This window comes from Thermobia domestica, chromosome 15, assembly GCF_964235325.1.
Source record: "Thermobia domestica chromosome 15, izTheDome1.hap1.1, whole genome shotgun sequence".
Taxonomy (NCBI): Eukaryota; Metazoa; Arthropoda; class Insecta; order Zygentoma; family Lepismatidae; genus Thermobia; species Thermobia domestica.
Genome location: NC_137468.1, coordinates 148,420,168 through 148,440,693, shown reverse-complemented (window position 1 = coordinate 148,440,693; position 20,526 = coordinate 148,420,168). Strand labels below are relative to the sequence as shown.

The 20,526-nt window shown below is 37.1% G+C and overlaps 2 protein-coding genes across 2 annotated transcripts; one reads left to right on the top strand and one right to left on the bottom strand.

Moving 5' to 3' along the window:
- Window positions 1-7,181: 7,181 nt before the first annotated feature.
- Window positions 7,182-7,571, bottom strand: LOC145671643 (uncharacterized). Its single transcript, XM_081740842.1, has one exon. It carries the CDS (start codon window positions 7,569-7,571, stop codon window positions 7,182-7,184), a length of 390 nt encoding a protein of 129 aa, XP_081596968.1.
- Window positions 7,572-14,878: 7,307 nt separating this feature from the next.
- LOC145671642 (uncharacterized) lies at window positions 14,879-15,331 on the top strand. Its single transcript, XM_081740841.1, has one exon. It carries the CDS (start codon window positions 14,879-14,881, stop codon window positions 15,329-15,331), a length of 453 nt encoding a protein of 150 aa, XP_081596967.1.
- Window positions 15,332-20,526: the final 5,195 nt, after the last annotated feature.

Below are 20,526 nucleotides of genomic sequence, written 5' to 3'. Positions count from 1 at the left end.
CCTACTTTCGTCCGACTGACGTCGCTCTGCAAATGTTCATTGTATTACACCGGAGGATGAATTAAATAAAGACTGGAAAATTTGATATAAAAATTGATACGTAATAAGTTAAAGACAAAATATGTAATTATAATCTTATATTTGAAACTAATTTCAACTACAATTAATTCTCTACCTGCTTTCATAAATAATCCAAACCAAACTTCGAGGTTTGGAATGCACAAACTAAGTGTAGCTAAGAGAAAAAAGTAACAAGAAGAGCAGAGATTCGAACCCACGACCACCAGGTAAAAATTTCATTTACTAACCCTTCATCTATCAAACCATGACGTGAACATGACTTTTGTAAGTTATAAATTTGTATCCAAGAAACACCATTAAGCGTATATGCAACTACATCTCTTCAAAAGCGTAACATATGTAGGAAGATTCGTTTCCTTTTCCATTAGAGTTTCGAAAGAGATTATTTGTGTTTGAGTGTAGGATCTTTAGTTTCCTTTAACCGACACCTCTAGCAAATACAACTTAATTCACACAACAGTTTAAAAAACTCGTTCTGCCTAAGAAAGTATTCCTAAAAGCAGAAGCTGCATCATGCATCCTGAACAGTGACGTAACTAACGGCAGTGCGTTGAGGGAGCCCAGAGTAAAACGGGGACCATTGAAAATTCGTAATTCCACTATTTTTACTCGATGTCTATAATGAGACTACTTTAGCCTTACATGAAAAAGAAGCTGTGGAGGGGACTGCAAAGTCTACTGAAAAGATTTATCACGTCCTTGCAGCAACAACTTTAAGTTTTCGAACTGTACTGAAGAACAAGATTGATTGAAATTTTAACTTAGAACGAAATAACTAAAAATGTAATCTTATATAACTCTCATTGATAGTAGTGTTCCGTATTTGTTTAGACGCCTATTCTTTTATAACTTTACCTATGGTACGTGGGGTCCTTGGTTTGATCCCAGCTCAAGCCGAATGAATCTTATTATGCACAAAAACACCGTGTGCATGAGTGTCCTCGGGTTTCTCCCGTTTCCTCCCACTTTTTTCATTAAACAATTTCATTTATTTCTCACCATTACTCTCTCCATTAGCATAGTCGACATAATCGTGGGACGTAAAAATTAGATATTTCATTTCATTTTTCTTTTATAAATGTATATCACTTTTTCTGTGACAAGAGCAACATCTAAGCGAGTATTCAGTAAATTAAACCACTAAAACCTACATTCATTGCACAATAGTGCAGATGAAGTTTAGCCCTTTGGCAATCTTCAGCATGGACAGCAAAAAAAGCCAATACATTGATATTGAAACAGTAGTTAACGAATTCCTCTGCGAAAAAGATCACCCGTACTGTTGTGTTTCAGAAGATAATTTATAATTATACTTAGTTGGTTGAAATTTCTCCATAGTTGTGAGGGCGAGATACAGAAACAATCCCTACCAAGAGGTGAAGGTGACATGTAAAAGTAGTCAAATACGAACAAAATTATTGTCGAATTCATATGCAAAGATGAAAAGTGACACTGTGGATGCTGCATAAGTCCAAAATAACCCTTGGTTGGCTTCGAGTTGACAATGGGAGGGTGACAGGAATAAAGAATTGAAAATATACTATATTTGTGTCGAATGGATAGTTTTCGGGATCACTGACATAAAAGGTGATATTTCAGATGTGTATATGTCCAAGGTTGGCCATATTGAAATGGGGTCATAGGGAGAACCAGTAAATACTTCAGAACAGTTCCTTTTTGGTGCGTTTCAAGACACTGAGAGTGAAAAGTGATAATACACAAATCACATTCTGAATTATCGGAGATATGACTTCTGGGGAAGTGTCGTTGCTCCAGGGAGGCATTACTAACTGATCACTCCCTAAAGTCGTCACTGTTTTGCAGGGCCGTAGACAGAAATTTATTTCAGCGATCGAAAGCTTGACAGGAATTTATTTCAGCGATTGAGGGCATATTTTACTAAAATGTCTATCATCCAGGATGATTGTTTGGGAGGGGCGGTCGTTCGAAGTCAAATCAAGGTAAGAGCGGATTGCAAAAAAAAAAAACGAAAGAAAGAAAAGAAAAGAAAAAAAACAAATTTAGAAAAGGAGAAGTAGCTCTTGTGCAGAATTACCTTTCTTAAGAAAGTAAGGCCTATCTACTTTAGGTTTTAATTTAAGTTTATAATACAAAGATAAAATATACTTGGGATATGTTTTATTTTTAAAATACAAAGTATAAAAAGTTCCCTATTCTGGGGGATGTGATCGCCCGAACGCACTCCCCTGAGTCCGCCACTGCTATCATCATCACTAAAATTAGATATAATTTACAAAAAAAAAAGTAGTGATTTCGTGGGAGCAAAAGCTCTTGATTGGAAAGGCCTGCATCCTGTGTATGTCCCTGCTGCTCTGAATTGTCAAAAGATCCTCTTCAAAGGTAAGACATAAAATATAAATAATAAACGTGTAACATAGAATACAATATAAATAGAAAATATGTTATAATTAAGAAATAGAAAATAATTATAAAATAAAGTTGAAGGACAATTAAAAAACAATAAAACTTGAAAGTAAAATATACTTTTAAAACAATTTTGCATTTATGCAGGGCTACAAATAGTGAGGAGTGTCATGTAAATTTAGTAACAAATATAATGTTGGAAAATTATTTCGAATTGAACCAGCTGTGACTACATTACTTCAAAATTGAACTTGTGGAATATACAGTATGAGCGTAGCTCAAATAAAATAATCAATAAGAATGGTCTAGATTGAAAGCTCGGACCATCCACGTAGGAGTAACTTACATTAACCATTCACCTAACAGACAATGACGCACAGGGTTTGGCCCGACTTTATCAGATGGTTCTATCAAATGTAACTTAATTAGAACAGTAGTAACAAATTTTAAGGCTTTAAAAAGTGTCCTGAAGAAGAGGAAGTTCATTTTGCACATTGTAACTAAGTTACAAGAGGTTTACGTCCTATCTGAACGGCGCATCCACCGAGTCAACTTTTGGAATATCCCCTTAAGGTAGCTTTCAACGTGCCTAAGGGAAACGTATGTGGAGCAGTAATAGAATTCTCCGTAGCAGAATGGATAAAGTCATGGTTCGGTAACCACAAGGTTCGTGGTTCGAAACCCGTCGCCGAAATCAGATTTTTTAAATTCTTAATTTCTCAGTTCTGAAGATCTTTCTCTCCTTTCGTAATCATCTGATGCTCTAAAAAGAGTTCTCCACATTAATTCGACAACTGCCTAATGTGATCCTCACAGTTCGAAAACTTCCTTTCTTATCTTTCAGAAAATAAGAATTTTCGTCATAATACGAATGCTGTCCGATCATTTTTCCCCAATTCTAAATCTGTGTATACAAATCATCCCTCTCTGTCTCCATACTTGAATCTCTCTCTCTCTCTCTCTCTCTCTCAATGTCACCCAGGAAATCATAGGGCTTCAGATCAAACCTTCGACTCTTGAAACCAAATGTAACCTTTTTAGCAATGTGCTATCGTAACTCTATCGGTTTGTTGTTAAAACTAGTGTCTTTTAGACTTTAATCGGGGGGGGGGGCGGAGGAGGAAGAGATTTTCCGGCGACATAAGATTTTCACTTTTTATTAGGGTATTACTATACATTTGATCAAAAAATACGTATTTCTGAAGCTCAAGAGAGGGGGAATTACAACCTCCTGTCCTGCCCAAATGACGCCCCTGAAACATTTGCTTGCACTTACTGAAAAGAAATTAAATGAATCATTGAATAAAACTCGTTTCTGTCCGTAGATATTTTAGAGCTCTTGGCAATTTCCATAGTTTTCTTAGGGAGCATCTTACTAGGTTGCACTCTTTAAAGAACGAAAAGAATGAAACTAAAGATATTTATGAAGCCCTGGGAAAATTGTGTGACTTTCCTTTAATTTAGGCTCTTAAAAATATTTCAGAACAAACGAATGGAAAAGACTGTTTTAAAGCTATAACGTTGTAAACTTGATTCCTGTTTCTTTTTCAGCTGAATGGAAAGAGTGTACTATGTCACACATACACTGCTTTAGACAAGGAGAGGTGGAGGACGGGGAGGAGTTGGAATAAATACTAGAAGCAACTAATCGATTGATACATGTATTGCGGGAATGCATAAGAAAACTGAACAAGAGTTTATTATTAATTTGGACTTAGAATTTTTGTAACAAATTTTATGCCGCGGACTGTACCGGAATATACCGTAAAATTTTCGTTTCTACCACTTCCGTTACAAATGTATAAGTTTTAAAGTAGGGCGTCTGTGAAAGTGGTAGCGCCGCCACCTTGGATTTTTTTTTGTACCACGTTTGTACCAATTCCGATAGAAAGATGTGAGTTTTTAAGTGAGACCTGTAGAAACGGAAGCCCTCCACTCCTGGAACTTCGATTAAAAAACGCATGCCAATCGGTTGTACTAGGTTTGTACCGGAATGTACCGCAAACATTTCCCTTTGTACCACTTCCGGTACAAAGATATAAGAGTTCTAAAGTGGAGGCTATGTAAACGGCAGCCCCCGCCCTGGAATTTCGAAATAAAACTATGTTAATCATTTGTACTACGTTTGCATCGGAGTGTGCCGAAAAAAATGTCCGTTTGTACAAATTTCGGTACAAGGAAGTTAGACCTTTAAATTGGGGAGGCTGTGGAATGGGCTGTCCTTACTTGTGTGAACTATGCGGGACCACATATGAAAAATTGTAAATATTTGCATCCAGTACGATTCTACCGGTTTCTATCGTAAAACTCCTTTTACCTGTTTGAAATTTCAGAAAATTGAATAATAAAATGGTCCTTTCATGTTCATACAACATACTAGGACCACTGACAAATCTCTACAAATTTGAAGATTTTTCTGCACGAATAGTTTGTACGTCCATTCTACCGGATTGTAGCTTAAAACTTTTCGTTTGTACTGGTTTCAAATTCGAGGAAATCAAGAACTAAATTTGTCCTACTAAGTTCGCATGAACATAACTGGACCACTGATAAATTTCTACAAATTTGAAGGCTCTCCTGTACGAATCCTTTGTACTGTGTTTGTACCGAATTGTACTGTAAACCTTTTTCTTTTGTACCTGCTTGTAATTGGAGAAAATCGTAAAATAATATTGTCCTGCTAAGTTCACATATACCTAGTAGTACCGCAATACAAATGTCTAGAAATTTGAAGATCTTTCTGTATGAATCGTTTGTACTGCATTTGTACCAGATTTTATCGGAAAAAATCGTTTTTACCGACTTGAAATTCGAGAAAATCGAGAAATAAAGTGGTCCTGCTAAGTTCGCGTGTACCTAGCAGGACCAGAAAATACATTTCTACAAATGTGAAGATTTCTTTGTGAAAATATCCCTACAAAAAATAAAAGAAATGAATTCACATCTAAAAGTTTCCAATTACGCCAACAGTTTGGTTGATTATTTAGTATCTAGTAAAATTTAAACCGGAGTTTAGCTAAGTTGTTAAATAAAACGTACTTTCAGATAGAGTTTAAAGCCCAAATTCATGCGAAATGTAATAGGAATGTACATAAAACATGATTCATACAAACATACTGTATGATCTTTTTAACAAAAGAAACATTAGTTACACTCGGATTTTAATGTAAGAATTTACGTCCCGTTTGCCGTTTATAAAAGGTCTAATCATATCTAAAATGAAAATCCTACTCTTCATTCTTACCTTCCGACCTCTCCTACTTTTAAATGAAAAGAAAAAGTATTTGGTTTGGGATTCAAAATTTTTTTTTAAAATTCTGATCATTACATTAAACTCGAATGTTAGTTGTCAACTTAAACAAAGAAAGTGGAGAATTAAAATTATTTTCATCACACTCCATTGTTTTGTGAGAGTTAGAAGTTTATATAAATTAAACATTAAATGAAAGAGAATTCCGTAGGGTATTTTGGTTTAAATTCGAATATCATACATTTAAAACTTCCAACTAAATTCTGCAAATACAGATTATTAATTCTGTAGAAATACTGAATGAATATTACCCTATACACACAATGTGTTAACAATTATCAGTTAATAAATTGTATACAAATTGTTCGGAAATAGTGGTGGAAGATATTTTTCTTAATTTCTTTTATGTAAGTTGACAACTTACATTTGAGTTTGATGTAATGGTCGGAATTGAAACCCATTTTGAATCCCAAACTAAGTGTTTTTTCTTTTCATTTAAAAGTAGGAGAGGTAGGAATGAAGAGTAGAATTTTTATTTTAGATATGATTATACTTTTATAAACAACAAAAATGGCATAAATGCTTACATTAAAATCCGTGTGTAACGAGTAACTAATGTTTCTATTGGAAAAAAGATTATACAGTATGTGAACAGGTCTTTTCCGACTAGTTGTCAGTTAAACACTGCTGTATTCTGTAACGTTTCGAAAGCTGATATTGTCATTATCTTCAGGCGAATTTGATGGGGAAATAGTGTGTATGGAATATATACTTCACGTATGTGTGATTGGACTCTTCTGATTGGTGGTTGAAATGAAGGCTTCTAATTGGTGCTTGAAATTTCGGGATATGATTGATGTCCATGTTTGGCTCCCTTGGAATCCTGTGTCTGTTAATGTTCGATTTCTTGAGTAATTGCGTAAGCTTATTTTGTCCTTCTGTCCCAAACTCTTGAGCGTGTTGCTATTATTTTGGCATGTCTGAATAAAATCTTATGTCTCTGTTTGATGTTATGTTCAGCCAGGCCTGATTTTTCTGGTTGGTTTAGTCTGAAGTAACTGTTGTGTTCTTTGCATCTGACTTCAATGGATGGTCCTGTTTGTTCAATATAGGACTTTCCACATTCACATGAAATGCGGTAAACTCCGGGAGTTTGAAGGTTCAAATCGTCTTCGGCTGGTCGTAATAAGTTTCTTATTTTTACTGGAAGTTTCTGTATTGTCCTGATGTTGTACCTGGCGAATCGTCTGCTGAGATTTCCAGAAGTGTTGTCGGTGTATGGGAGGCAGATTGTGTTCTTCCGTTCTTCATTTATAGTTTTTTCTGTATTTTTGTCCTTGTTGCCAGTGTCCTTCCTTCTTGTCCTTTTCAGGGTCATATTTATATCTCTCATTGAGTATCCATTCTGGAGCATGGTGGTGCCAAGGTGATTAAGTTCCTGCCTTAAATAATCCTCGTCGGAGATTTAGAATGATCTATGTGCTAAGTTGTTGAGAACTCCAAGCCGTTGACCTTTGCGATGGAAACTGTTTGCGTTCATATATAAACCTGTATGTGTTGGTTTCCTGTATACCCTGTGGCCTTGGCTGCCATACGGTCTTCTGTATACCATGATGTCAAGAAATGATAGACGGCCTTCTTGTTCAACTTCCATCGTAAATTTAGTATTCGGATGCTGGCTGTTGAGATGCTGCAGAAATTCCTGTAAGGTTTTGTGTCCATGTGGCCAGATAGTGAAGGTATCATCAACATATCTATAGAAATGTGTGGGTGCAAGTGCTTCTTTCTTCACTGCTTCATGTTTAAAGTGCTCCACATAAAAATTTGCTATTTTAGGTGAGAGTGGAGAACCCATGGCGACGCCATCTCTTTGTTCATAGTACTGACCACGGTATAGGAAGAATGTTGAAGTGAGAATATATGAAAGAGATGGAAGTTGAAGTGAGCAGTTTATGTCGAAAGAGATGCAATATCTCAGGTCGGAAGTGTTTCCAGAGAATCAGTATTGAGTCATTGATTGGAACTCGGGTAAACAATCATACCACGTCGAAACTAACCATAAGATCATTGGAAGGGATCTTCATCGTCTTCAGGCTTTTTACACACTCTTTTGAGCTTTTCACATGATGCTCACACTTGCCCACATTAAGTTGGAGTAATGTTGTAAGATACTTGGTCAAAGAGTAGGTTGGGCTTCCTATTGCATCAACAATTAGTATTAGGGTATCCCTGCCTTATGTATCTTTGGTAATCCATACAGTCTCGGAGGTATGCTACAGTTTGGTGTAAGTTGTTTGCATGTATCTTCGTCCAGTCCTGACTTCTTTAGTATTGAGAGCTCCTCCGTGGCTAAGCGATTAGTGCACGCGCCTTTGGCGTGGCAGACCCGGGTTTGATTCCCGGTGGGAGATCATGTGGTTCGGATTCCACGTTAATCAGTAGGTCCCGCCTCATATAGCCTTGCTGCTGAAAAACGTTAAACTCAAAATCTTTAGTGGTGAGGCTTTCTTCTGTCTACCGCAGGTGTTGGGTCTCGTGAAAAGGTGGTATATGCTGGGAAGCACTACAGTGATGTTTCCTTTGTCAACTGGTAGAATAGTGATGCCTGGAGCTTCTCTTAATGTTTTAAATGCCATCCATTCGGCTTTGTTAATGTTTGATTTGGGCATGATGAGTCTTTTCAGGACCACGCTCCTAGCTTCCTTACGTATTTCTTTTGCTGTATCGTTCGAAAGATTGCTAACTCCTTGTTCCATGCTGGCAATGATGTCTATGGCCGGAATTTTCTTAGGAGTGACGGCAAAATTTAGCCCTTTCTTTAGTAAACTGGTAGTGGTTTCATAGAGAGGTACGTTGTTGAGGTTTATTACCACTTTGTCTGCTTCGATTTCGTGTTTGGTTGGTGTGGATGGTTTTAGTCGATCAAATTTCTTGATTTGTTTAGTCGTCGTTTAGGTGCGTTTGATATCGGCCAATTCTGCTGAACACATGTCGATCCATTCCTAATCTATTGGTAAGTGACAGCTGGCTAATTCCAGATGAGTTGTAAGAAGCTGTCGGTGCGTACGGTCCAGCTGCTGAAGGATGAAATGGATCCGTTCTCTAACAAGTTATATACTTGTATATCCCAAGATTCTTGAACTTCTGCCGGATCTTAGAGGGAAGCGAAGTCTGGTAAAGATGGTTATGTTTTATGTACATTACTATTACATTTCGCATGAATTTGAGTTTTAAACTAACGTTTGAAGGTATGATGTTTTTCTTTTTTTTCAAAATTTGGTAAATGCCGTTTTAAATTTTGCTAAATAGTAAATAGTCAACCAAACTCTTGACGTAACTGAAAACTTTTAGATGTGAATTTACATCTTTTATTTGTTGTGCGTAAGTCTTTCACTTTATTTTAGGGGTATTTTTTGCACATTAAGTAAGACTCCCTATTTAAATATTTTAAATAGTCGATATGAAAACTTGTATTTTTAAAATGTAAATAAAGTTTGTTTTGTGTTCCGTGTATCTTGAATTTTTGTATACTTATTATTGGAATACACATATTCTTCAAATTTGAAGAAATAAGTCATAGTCCTGCTATGTTCACGTGAACTTAGCAGAAATATTACTTTTCGATTTTCCCGAATTTGAAACTGGAAAAACGAAATTTCTTACGATAGAATCCGGTTCAAATGAAGTATAAACGATTCTTACAGAAAAAATTCATATTTGTAGATATTTATTTTCTGGATTTGTTAGGTATACGTTAACTTATCACGAGATATAAAGTGGTCCATTCTCGAATTTCGAGAGGAATGCGGTACATTCTAGAATTTCAAGCCGGTACGAATGAAAATTGTAAATATAAAGTCTGGCACAAACGCAGTACAAATGATAATTTTTACTATAAAATCCGGCACAAACAATTCGTACAGAAAGATCTTCAAATTTGTGGACATTTGTATTCTGGTACTGCTACGTATAAGTGAAGTTCCCACGAACATATTATTTTACGATTTCCTTCAATTTGAAGCAGGTACAAACGAAAAGGTTTACGATACAATCCGGTACAAAGGAAGTACAAGCGATTCGTGCAGAAAAATCTTCAAATTTATAGATTGTCAATGGTCCTGTTATGTTGCGTGAACTTAGGAGGACAATTTTTTTGAATTTCTCAAATATGAAACCGGTACAAAGGAAGATTTTTACGGTAGAAACCGGTACAAACGGAGTGCAAACGTGCGGGATGCAAATATTTATAATTTTCATATGTTCTCCTGCTAAATTAACACTCGTGAGGGCTCTCCTTTCCACAGCCTCCCCAATTTAAAGCACTTTCTTTGTACCGGAAGTGGTATCAACGGAGATTTTTGCGCTACATTCCGATATACACGTGGTACAAAGGGTTTTCATATGCTTTTTTTGAAATGGATGGCTGCTCCACATTTTAAAACTCTTATACCTTTGTACCGGGAGTAGTAAAATCGAAAATTTTGCCGTACATTCAGGACCAAACGTAGAACAAACGATTGGCATAGGTTTTGTTTCTAAATTCCAGTGGGGCTGCCGTTTACACAGCCACCATTCTAAAACTCTTATGACTTTGTACCGGAAGTGGTACAAACGAAATTTTTTGCGGTACACTCCGGTGAAAACATAGTAAGAACGATTGGCACAGAGTTTGTTTCGAAATTTCAAGGTGGAGGGGGGCTGACGAAATGTACCTCTGAAGAAATGTGAGAAATTCAGACTAAGGCGACAATCGGCTGCATCGCTGAAGGAAAAATGATCGATTTAGTCGACTTTTGTTTTCCGAAATTCAAGTGTCTCATGGCAAGTGGTATTTCATTTATTTAATACTCTGACCGCTCCGCCACTTTATCTTTTTAATGACAATTCCAGACAGCTTTGTCTTGTGCTGGCAGCATGGTTTATATTCACATGATAGAATTATGCATTCATTTTGTAATTGGTTTCAAATTTTCAGAAGCTGTTAAATTCCCACTAAATTGGGCTAATTATTCAATGTTTTAGAATGCTTTTTTGTACGTAGCTCACTAAGGAAAATATATTTCATAATGATACTATGTAATGATTTTACGTACAAACCAACAATTATTGATGTAAGGTGAACTAGATCTAGCCGTTAGACCACAGTGGTTCAAATGTAAACCACTTATCTTTGGTGTGTGCGGTTCCGAATTCCATCCCAGCTAGTGCCAAGTGATATTTTTTGAACACAAAACAATGTGCATGGACTTTCTCGAGGTTCTCCTGCTTCCACCTACTTACTTCAATCCTCCATTTCATTCATTCTCAATATAAATGATTTCATTAGGTTACAGGGCATGATCATAAGACGTAAAACAAAGATATCACTTAATTTCAAGTTAGGCGCTCAAAGTTATTTCGCGCTCGCTTGTCCTAGTGTTCTGGTAGGAATCTGAATGGAAAGTGGGGAATCTAGTAAATAAACACTTATCTCATGAACTGTTACAGAGAGTGATTTCCATACTGCTTTAATTTCCGATCTTATAAGCACAAAATGCTGAACGTGAGGATTTGTTTAAGTCGAACACGTGGACTATTAATTACAAACTCCTCATTTAGAACGAGCAAACACTTTTTTCAGTTTCCCGCTGGAAAGGAGGAAAGAGGTTTATTTCTATGAAACTTAAATTTCTGGAATTTTCTTCATTAAACTTCATTCTTCTTTACTTCGCAGCGTAAATAATTTACACTGAAAGCATTTAATTGCGATTAGTGATCCCTTCGCTGACATTACTGAAGAAGTAACATGGTCCTTAGAAGCTTCTGTGGTCACCACAGACAGTGATGTATGCTCTGAAACGTGCCACCATACTTCTCACGAAGTTAGTAATGGGTTGTCATGGTACAAATTCTGTTACTCAACCAACACTCTTGACAACTGCTGGAGATCCATAATGCATCTGGACGTGCTCCAAAATGTCTCTTTATAGCATTTTAAATTTGCACAATGGATTTAAATCAATGTAAGGGGCAACCCAGTTAGTTTACCAAATACCCTCTCTTTCCAGGTGCTCTACCATCTGCAATGTTCTGTGGAGTCTTACACTATCATCCTGTAAGAAGTTGGCCCGGCTGTACCTCTTAAAACACACACGTGGGGAAGGAATACAGTTTCACAGCAGCATTGGCATGTGAGTATCACTTTCAAAAATTGGGAGGTCGGTATGTCCATGCAGCATTATGTCCCTCAACATACAACTTCATACGTTGTGGCGTTTGATGCTTTTTACAAAAGTTTCTACAGCTTGCACAATATAAGTATGATGGATGTGTTTAAAAACATAACTTTTAAGTAAGTTTTAATTGCTAATAACATAAAACCTTACGTTCCATCATTTGATTTGATTTGAAGTTTAACGCCTCTTTCAGCAGCGAAGCTATATGAGACATTAACACTAGAAGGACCAAAATTTTTACCTCCCTAGAAGTACCGAGCCGTCATTTTGACGGCTATTTAATTACAAGAGATATCCATCTTTGTTCTTTATATTTATGTTATTTTTGCTTTAATTTAACGTGTTTAATCGACTAGCTTATGTTTCATGTAAGTTGTTCTCCTGATATAATACAGGGTGAACCACTAAACCCCGCCAATATATTAAATATAATATTAATATCGTAAGTTTGCTCACAGGACAATGACATGAAAATTTAAAATAAAGGAATAATACGCAAATTCCTATGTATGAAATCCTTGTTTTACCACTCAAGTGATCACCCTACATATCCTGTAGACATTGGCTGGACAGCTTTTCTTTATAGTACCTTTTGTATAATACACCAAAATAATTATTTTATTTCAAACACTTTATTACACGAAAGTTAATTTACATTTTGAATATATTTTTATTTCAACTTGTATGCACTGAACACAAGACAGTAACACTTTTCTCGCGCGTACACTTGTGTACAGTGAGTGGATTTTCTGATTGATCTTCATATACGTTTGTAGTGAACATATCGTTTTCCTTTCTGATTCAAGCACATTTAAGAATTTCTCTTCTATTTGGACGCATACTACAAATCAAAGTCATATGTTTCTTTTGCAAAGATTCGGCTAATTTTTAACTGTGAAAAAAGATACCGCAAGTAACATTCATGATCCATCGTTTTCAGAACATTATATTCGCATAACTGTAAGTCCCGACGTCGTTCGTGGTCCTTTCCCAGGTAGGAAATGTCATTTAGTACATATCTTGATTTTACATCTGCAAGCAGCCAAATTTGAATCCAAATTTTTCAGGCTTGTTAGGCATATATTATTTCAATTTCCTTCTCATCTTAGTAGGGAATAACTGTTCCACACAAACACTTTCGTGGGTTTTATACTGACTGATACAATTCTCAATGAATAAGTTCCACACAGATGATGCCAAAGAAAATTTGTCCGCTTTCAGCCTTGAAGAGCAAGGGCACTTTTCATCAAATCCAATAGAGCTCCTCCGTGGCTAAGCGGTTAGCGTACGCGCCTTTGGCGTGGGAGACCCGGGTTCGATTCCCGGCGGGAGCTCATGTGGTTCGGATTCCACGTTAATCAGTAGGTCCACGTCTCATATAGCCTCGCTGCTGAAAGGGACGCTAAACTAAAATCAACTCAACTCATCAAATCCAATATACTTCATTGTTTCAAGAAATCTTGTTCTTCCCATAATCTTTCTGTAAAACACTGGGAAGCTTTTGTTCTATAGTTCCTTTACGGTTATATCTGAAGCTACACGAAATATCAATATTGCTAGAAATGAAATGGGTTCAGCAGTTGACAGCGGCCAAAGAAAATCTTAACGCTGTCTATGAGCTTCAAAAATGGCGTATTTCAGAATGTTTCGCAAAATTGTTTCTTCTATGAACAAGCGAAAAGCACTAACAAAATCACCATCTTCAATATGATGTAACGCATAATACATATAAAAAACAGGTTTCTCGCGAAGGATGTCGTGCGAGGCAGTAGCCTCAGAATTGTTCTATCTGTCCACTTTACTCCAGCGTATCCCATCAGCTGCTATAAAGATATTTCATCGATTACTTCTGGAAGCTTCTGTATCTGTTTCCTTCCCTTTATCCGAAGAAGTAGCTGCATAATCTCTACTATTGCTGTCTTCATGGAAGTAATATCACTGTTCTTCTTCCAAGCTCAATTCACTTTCACTCAAATCTCAGAAATCACGTAACATTTTATCAAGTCTCATGTTTTTGTAATTATTCGTATGTATATACCTTCAAGAAAACCTTTATTTCTACAGAGAACAGTATTACCTTAGATACGAACATTATTGAAGAAGAAAATCATTCAAAGAAGTGCCATATACTTTCTTATTTTTACAGCAATGGAAAGCAGAAATAAATCATATGTAAAATAGAAAACTCATTGGAAAAATAATGTAAAATATTTCAAAATTTATTGTTTCCAACAGAGATACACAAATACAGCGAAAAACCTGTAAAACTGTCCTCATCAACAGCAAAATAGAGATTTTTAACTGAGGCAGTCAAATTGACGGTTTGGTCCTTCTAGGGGGATACAACAAATATAGGTATTTATTTAAAATAGACAAACAATGTTTATATGCTATATCAAACCTCTCCTTAAAATAATAAAAGTCCTAATGTTTGGTTGCGTAACTCAAGCAAATATATGAGATATAGAAAATTGTTTCAAGTGATGCCTTTAAAATGACGGCTTGGTCCTTCTAGTGTTACCTTACAGCTTAATGTAGGACTTGAACAGTGTAAACTTCCCTTTCATATTCTACATTGCAAGTTATTGGTAGAAGGATTTATTTTCCTGTACATGTGTTTTACTTTGTCATATGCTAAAACATCTACTTTTCGGAGAACTACAGAACATTTAGAACAAAATGGCCATCTTACTACAGTCTATCTCGGACAAGTTGATAGGAACATATATCCCCATCACACACCTCTAGCTGTCTACTGTTTCAGACGGGAGCTGTGTTGCTGTTCCCTTAAGTAATACCTAGTCTAGCCATAAATATTGTCACAAACTTTTGGCTTTGACTGTAGAACCTGTTGTGCAGGTGGCAAGGTACAATTTAGCTCAAGGTCAGCCCTGGCCAGTGTGTGTCGAACAAGGAAAGAAAACGGGTGGATCTGCTTCGCTTAAGCATGGAATGGAGTGAGTACAAAAATAGAGTTGCAGTGTTTGCCTTGCATAAGGATGGAAATTCACCAAGTGAGATTTTCAAACTGCTGAAACTTCTAAAAATCAGCAAAAGATTTGTTTACCGCACAATCCAGCGGTTTACTGAGACCGGCAGTGTACGTGGCCGGCGAAGGGATGGTCGTTCTCGCAGTGTGAAAACAGTGGCAGCTGTTAAAGCAGTGGCTGCTCGTGTGCGGCGAAATCCACTCCGGAAGGCCATGGCACGGGAGCTCAACATGGCCCCAAGATCAATATCGAGGTTACTTTCTGAAGACCTGAAGGTCAGAGCTTATCGGCGAAGCACGGAGCATTTCTTGACACCACAGCTGAAGCAGCAGAAGAAACTGAAGCAAGACAGCTCCTACAGCGGTGCGCCAACAATGGACATCGGCAAATCCTCTCTACCGACGAAATAATCTTTTCCATTGAAGAGAGCTTTAACCGCCAAAATGATAGGATATATGCAGCAAGCTCTCGAGAAGCTCGTGGGAGAGTTCCTAAGGTTCAGAGAGATCATCACCCCTCCTCAGTCATGGTTTGGTGGGGGGTGAGCTTATGAATGCCACACCAGACTTCACTTTTGTGAGCAAGGTGTAAAAATAAGTGCCAGGGTATATTTGGAAACTGTTCTGGAGCCTATTGTGAAGGACTTGAGTGACACCATGTTTAACAATGATCACTGGACCTTCCAGCAGGATTCTCCGCCAGCTCATAAGGCAAGGATGACACAACAGTGGTTGGAGGCCAATGTATCAGATTTCATCTCCAGTGCTGAGTGGCCTTCTGGTAGCCCCGATTTAAACCCTCTGGACTACAAACTGTGGGCAGTGTTAGAATACATGGTCTGCAAGAAAAGACCCTTCACTTAAAAGTTTAAAGCGTTCCTTGGAGGCAGCAGTGGCGGATTTTCCGATTGATACTCTCCGTAGTGCAATAGATGACTGGCCCAAGAGACTGAAAGCCTGTGTGCGTGCCAATGGTGGACATTTTGAAGTTTGATAGGTGCCAATTGTAAAGAATATATGTGGTTATAACATATTAAAAGCAGATTGAAAAATCTCAAACCGTATTTCATATATTCACAAAAAAGTGTGTGACAGAATTTATGGCTAGACTAGGTACAGGCTCCCATTCGCTGATATGTAGATATTTTTTTTAAAAAAAAGCAGTGTGTAAACAACAGATTGAAACTCTCATGTTATCGTGTAAGTACTTGGTTCTTAACACATTAAACAAGATAACCAAAACGGGTTAATAAATAACTGTGAACCCAATTGAAGTATGTTCATTAATTTCAACGGCGGGGGTATGCAGAAGCATTGGAATAGCGGACTATGTCTGCAACTCGAGCGCGCAATACAACTGATAGCAGGGTTGGACCTTATACACAATTCATTGTGGAATTGTGTTGGTACGATGATTTTATCAGGTTTTTTTTTTGTTAATATAGCAACACATGCATGAAAAAATGAAAGTACATCTTTAGTTAACGTCTCTTATATAGATTAAAGGAGACTATGATTGTTGAAAATGAATGATAAGGAAGAATTAGTGGAAGAAGAAAGTGGCACCAAAGGAAGAACCCCGAGTAAACTTACATATTTTTGTATATATTACACATACTTCCACTAATACACTGCATGCTATATACACGTACTACAGTAGTTTCACACACTACAATGTTCACTCACGCTAAATTCATACGACAATTTTCACAACGATATTCCAATCGAATATACAACTATTTTTGTTGTAAACAGTTGGAAACAGTTAGAAACACGTCAATGATTTCTCATAGCTCTCTTCTCCATTCTAACATCAAATGAACGAATCAGCATAAATTTCATTTATAAACAACTGTTGTTATACCTTTTTTTAAATGGTCAAATCAATATTTATTAGGCCTATAAAATTCATAAACAATGGTATATCCTTTCCTTTTTTAAAAAAAACATATTAATTTAAGTTGTGAGATGGGTTGGTTAAGGGTATCTAAACGGAACAGCAAACTCCCTCAAATTGACAGAAAGCGCGCGCGTAGTGGACTGGAAACTTTAGATTTTAAACAATACTGAATGTTTCAAACGTTTCCTTCCCTGTCAGAGGTGGTATACCTGCCTTCCTCTCTTGCGGCGAGAAAGAGGAGGAGAGTAGGGGAGGTTTCGTGGTTTCCTATCAACTAGTCGGAGATAAACTTTAGTAGCGTAGAGTTTTCTCCGGGAGGAGATGAAAATAATACTTCTATAATATAATAATAAATAGAGTAGTACCATGTAAAAATAATATGATCCCCTTGGAAAACTAAGTGTTCCCTCCGGGATATTTTTTTCTGAAAAACACTGCACAGCATTAGGGTGAAAAACACACCTACTTCTGTTCCAAAGTTGTGCAGAACTACAGTATCCTCAATAACATTTCCACACATGTTTTGTTTATATCTCATTGTTTTACTGAGAATTTGGAAACGGTTCTTCCAAACACAGAATGTACGTTCTATTACAATCTTGTAACAACATAGGCTATATTGTAGCGCCCTACGGCTCCTGCCTGAGGTGGAAACATAGGAGTCATAAGATGTTTGGAGAGAGCATATCCACTATCTCCAACAAGCAACCCATTATATTGTTCGTTTTCCAATTATGGAGGAATTCTACTATTGTCTCAAATGCGTGCATCATGCGTGGAACTCAGCCAATGGTTTACCACGTTCAAAATCTTCATATTGGCATCAGAAATGATTTGCATATTGATAAAAAGAAATTCTTGCAATTTCTGTATAGTTCTGCTTGTGCTCTAAAAGGACAAAGTATGCGTATAGGTACACAATCCATGACCCCTATGACATTCGGGAATCAACCAATTCGATAGAATTCACTTTTTCTTTTATATATATATATATATATATATATATATATATATATATATATATATATATATAGTTATCCAGTGTAAAGCAGGATTGAAGCCCATTTTATCCAGTGTAAACCAGAGCGTCAAGGAGGGCTATAGCCCTTATAGCTTCCACCTTGGATCTGCCACTATATATATTTGTTCTGTGGCGTGGACAAACACACAGTGGCTTTATGGCAATTGAACTGTCTATCACACTGTTAAAAACTCTTCCAGCAGTATTACGATGTATGTTAATGAGATCCCCTGCTAAGAGATTTGATAACTACTAGTGAGAAGGATTCGCAATCTACAACGAAGTTGCAACTAGGAGACAAAGCACATTTCCTGTCAGAATTATGCTGCAGTAACGGCTCCAACATATGAAGCAGTCGCTCAAAAGATTCCTTAAGCAACCCAAAACGCTCTTTGAAATCAATGTCACTACACATTGCAAATAGGTCTCTTCTCTCCACTAAAACTCTCATTCTTGGGATGTCTACTTCTTCCTCCATCTCCATATATTCTTCGTAGTCAGGTAATTCATAGAATTCGATATTTAACACGTAGAAACCAAAGAACTTATCTTACTCTCTAACTTTACTCCTACTACTGCTTAGGAGTAAATTTTGGTCTTATTTACTCCTTAAGTTACTAATGTAGTAGCGTATTCTTTGATGGTGCTCTCCACCAGTTTTGGAGCAAATACATTTACTACAGTAGTAAACGTAAAATTTACTCCTGTAGTAATTTACTCCTTTAGTTCAGTACTCTCGACTGGAAGTCGCCGATTTCCTTCTACCTTAGTAACTTACTACTTTAGTTTCACTTACTCTCGGTTGGTGCTCGCCACCCGGTTGTGAGTAAGACTTGTTCCTTTTAGCTTTGATGTTTCGCTCCTTAGAGAGTGGAGCAACATGAGTAGTAGGGACCGGCGTATATCTAGTCGAGTCAGCAAAAATTTTCTCGATTCTGATTGGCTGAGAGAGGTCACGTGACTTTAGGCCCCGCCCACGCGGGAAATTCAAATTTCCAGGTCACGTGGTATGACGTCATGAGTCACCCCGCGGGGGAAATCCCTCATTCTCTTTTATGACCAAGATTTTTGAAAATTGTTCCCTTTTACGGGTAAGATGAGTGTTTATGATTGGTTGACAGCTGTCACGTGATCTTAGACCCTGGGATATTTGAAATTCGTTCCCTTTTACGGGTAAGATGAATGCTTTGGTACCACGATGCTGATTGGCTGATAGAGGTCACGTGATCTTAGGCTCAGGGATTTTTTTTTAAAAAATTCGTTCCCTTTTATGGGCAGGGATGAATTCAGGGGGTAGCCCGGGGGGGAATCTCCCCCCCGAAGAAAATCCCTTCCCCCCCGGAGAAATTCAAAATTTCAGTCACAAAATGTAGAAATTACTTCACCCAATTACCTGCCTCTCTTTCCGTGCACATGAAGACGAAATCCAATCTCTTAATATACATATAAATGACGCAGACCCATTCTATATAAATATTACGCATTGTAACATGTAGAACCTGTGTTTCTTAACGCTATGGGAGAGTTTGGCAGACTATGGAATTGTCAACTGTTGATAAAAGATTTGTATTTTAGTAGGTACAAAATTACCCCTATATTACAGGTATGTATTAGTAGGTAGCATTAGCACAGATTGAGATAGGAAAAAAAAGCAGGGAAGACCCTCCTATTATTCCATATCATCTCTGACGTCAACAGACTTCAGTTCTTGAAAATTAACAGTTCTTGCATTATTTGGAATACAGCGACCTAAATTCCATTTTTCGCCTTAACAGAAGTAAGTGGTTTTTTTTAGATAGGGCTGCTCACAAAACTAGTCGAGACAGAATTTTTCTGACAAAATTCATCACTTCTACAGCACCTTTTAGAGACGAGTCAGCCTCAAATCTTGTCTCGCGCACATCCCTAGTTTTACAATTGTTAAACAAACCTTTCTTTAACTAAATTGAAGTCAATTAAATGGTGAGATTCAGAGGGCGTCATTTAGGGGGTTCAGGGAGGAACAATTGTTTGAGATTTATATAGATTAAGTTTAAGATTTATATAGATTTCATCAATAGAATAGAATAGTAGTATATCAGTGAAAAACGCGAAATTTTACTTGTATCAAACGGTCTCCCCCCTTCCCCGCTAAATCAAAATCTGAAATGACGCTCCTGGTGAGACTGTATAATTCTAAAATCAATACTATTCATCAACAGTTTACCAATTTCATGCTCCGCCAAACTCGCCTTAATGTGAAGGATTAAATTCACTTCTGTAGATTTTCTTTTTAGAAAATAATGTAAGCAACGTCTGGCAACTATGAGTTGGGCTTGGCAACTTTGTTGTTTTGTTTTTATCACCGATGTACATTGCACTGTATGTAAGAGAAACGTTGTTTAGTTTCGGACTAGTTCTTTCCAAATAGATGTATGATGTCGAAGCAACAATCTATTTTGTCTTTTGTGATGAAGAAAAGACACTTGGAAGATAGTGATAATGAAAAAACAACAGTCGATTGCAGTGACACAGTGTGTAGTAAGAATCTACGTCACGATACACAAGATTCGTGCTTACCAAGCACTAGCGACAATCATACTGCAATAAACTTGAACAAAGACAAGGGTACGTTTAGATATCAAAAGACATGGGAAGCAAAATATGGATGGTTATACTTCGATGCAGTGCGTGGTGGTGCATTTT

What these genes read in the sequence shown, in the direction of transcription:
- LOC145671643 (XM_081740842.1), bottom strand. Translation starts at nt 7,571, where the DNA reads ATGGGTTCTCCACTCTCACCTAAAATAGCAAATTTTTATGTGGAGCAC.
- LOC145671642 (XM_081740841.1), top strand. Translation starts at nt 14,879, where the DNA reads ATGGAATGGAGTGAGTACAAAAATAGAGTTGCAGTGTTTGCCTTGCAT.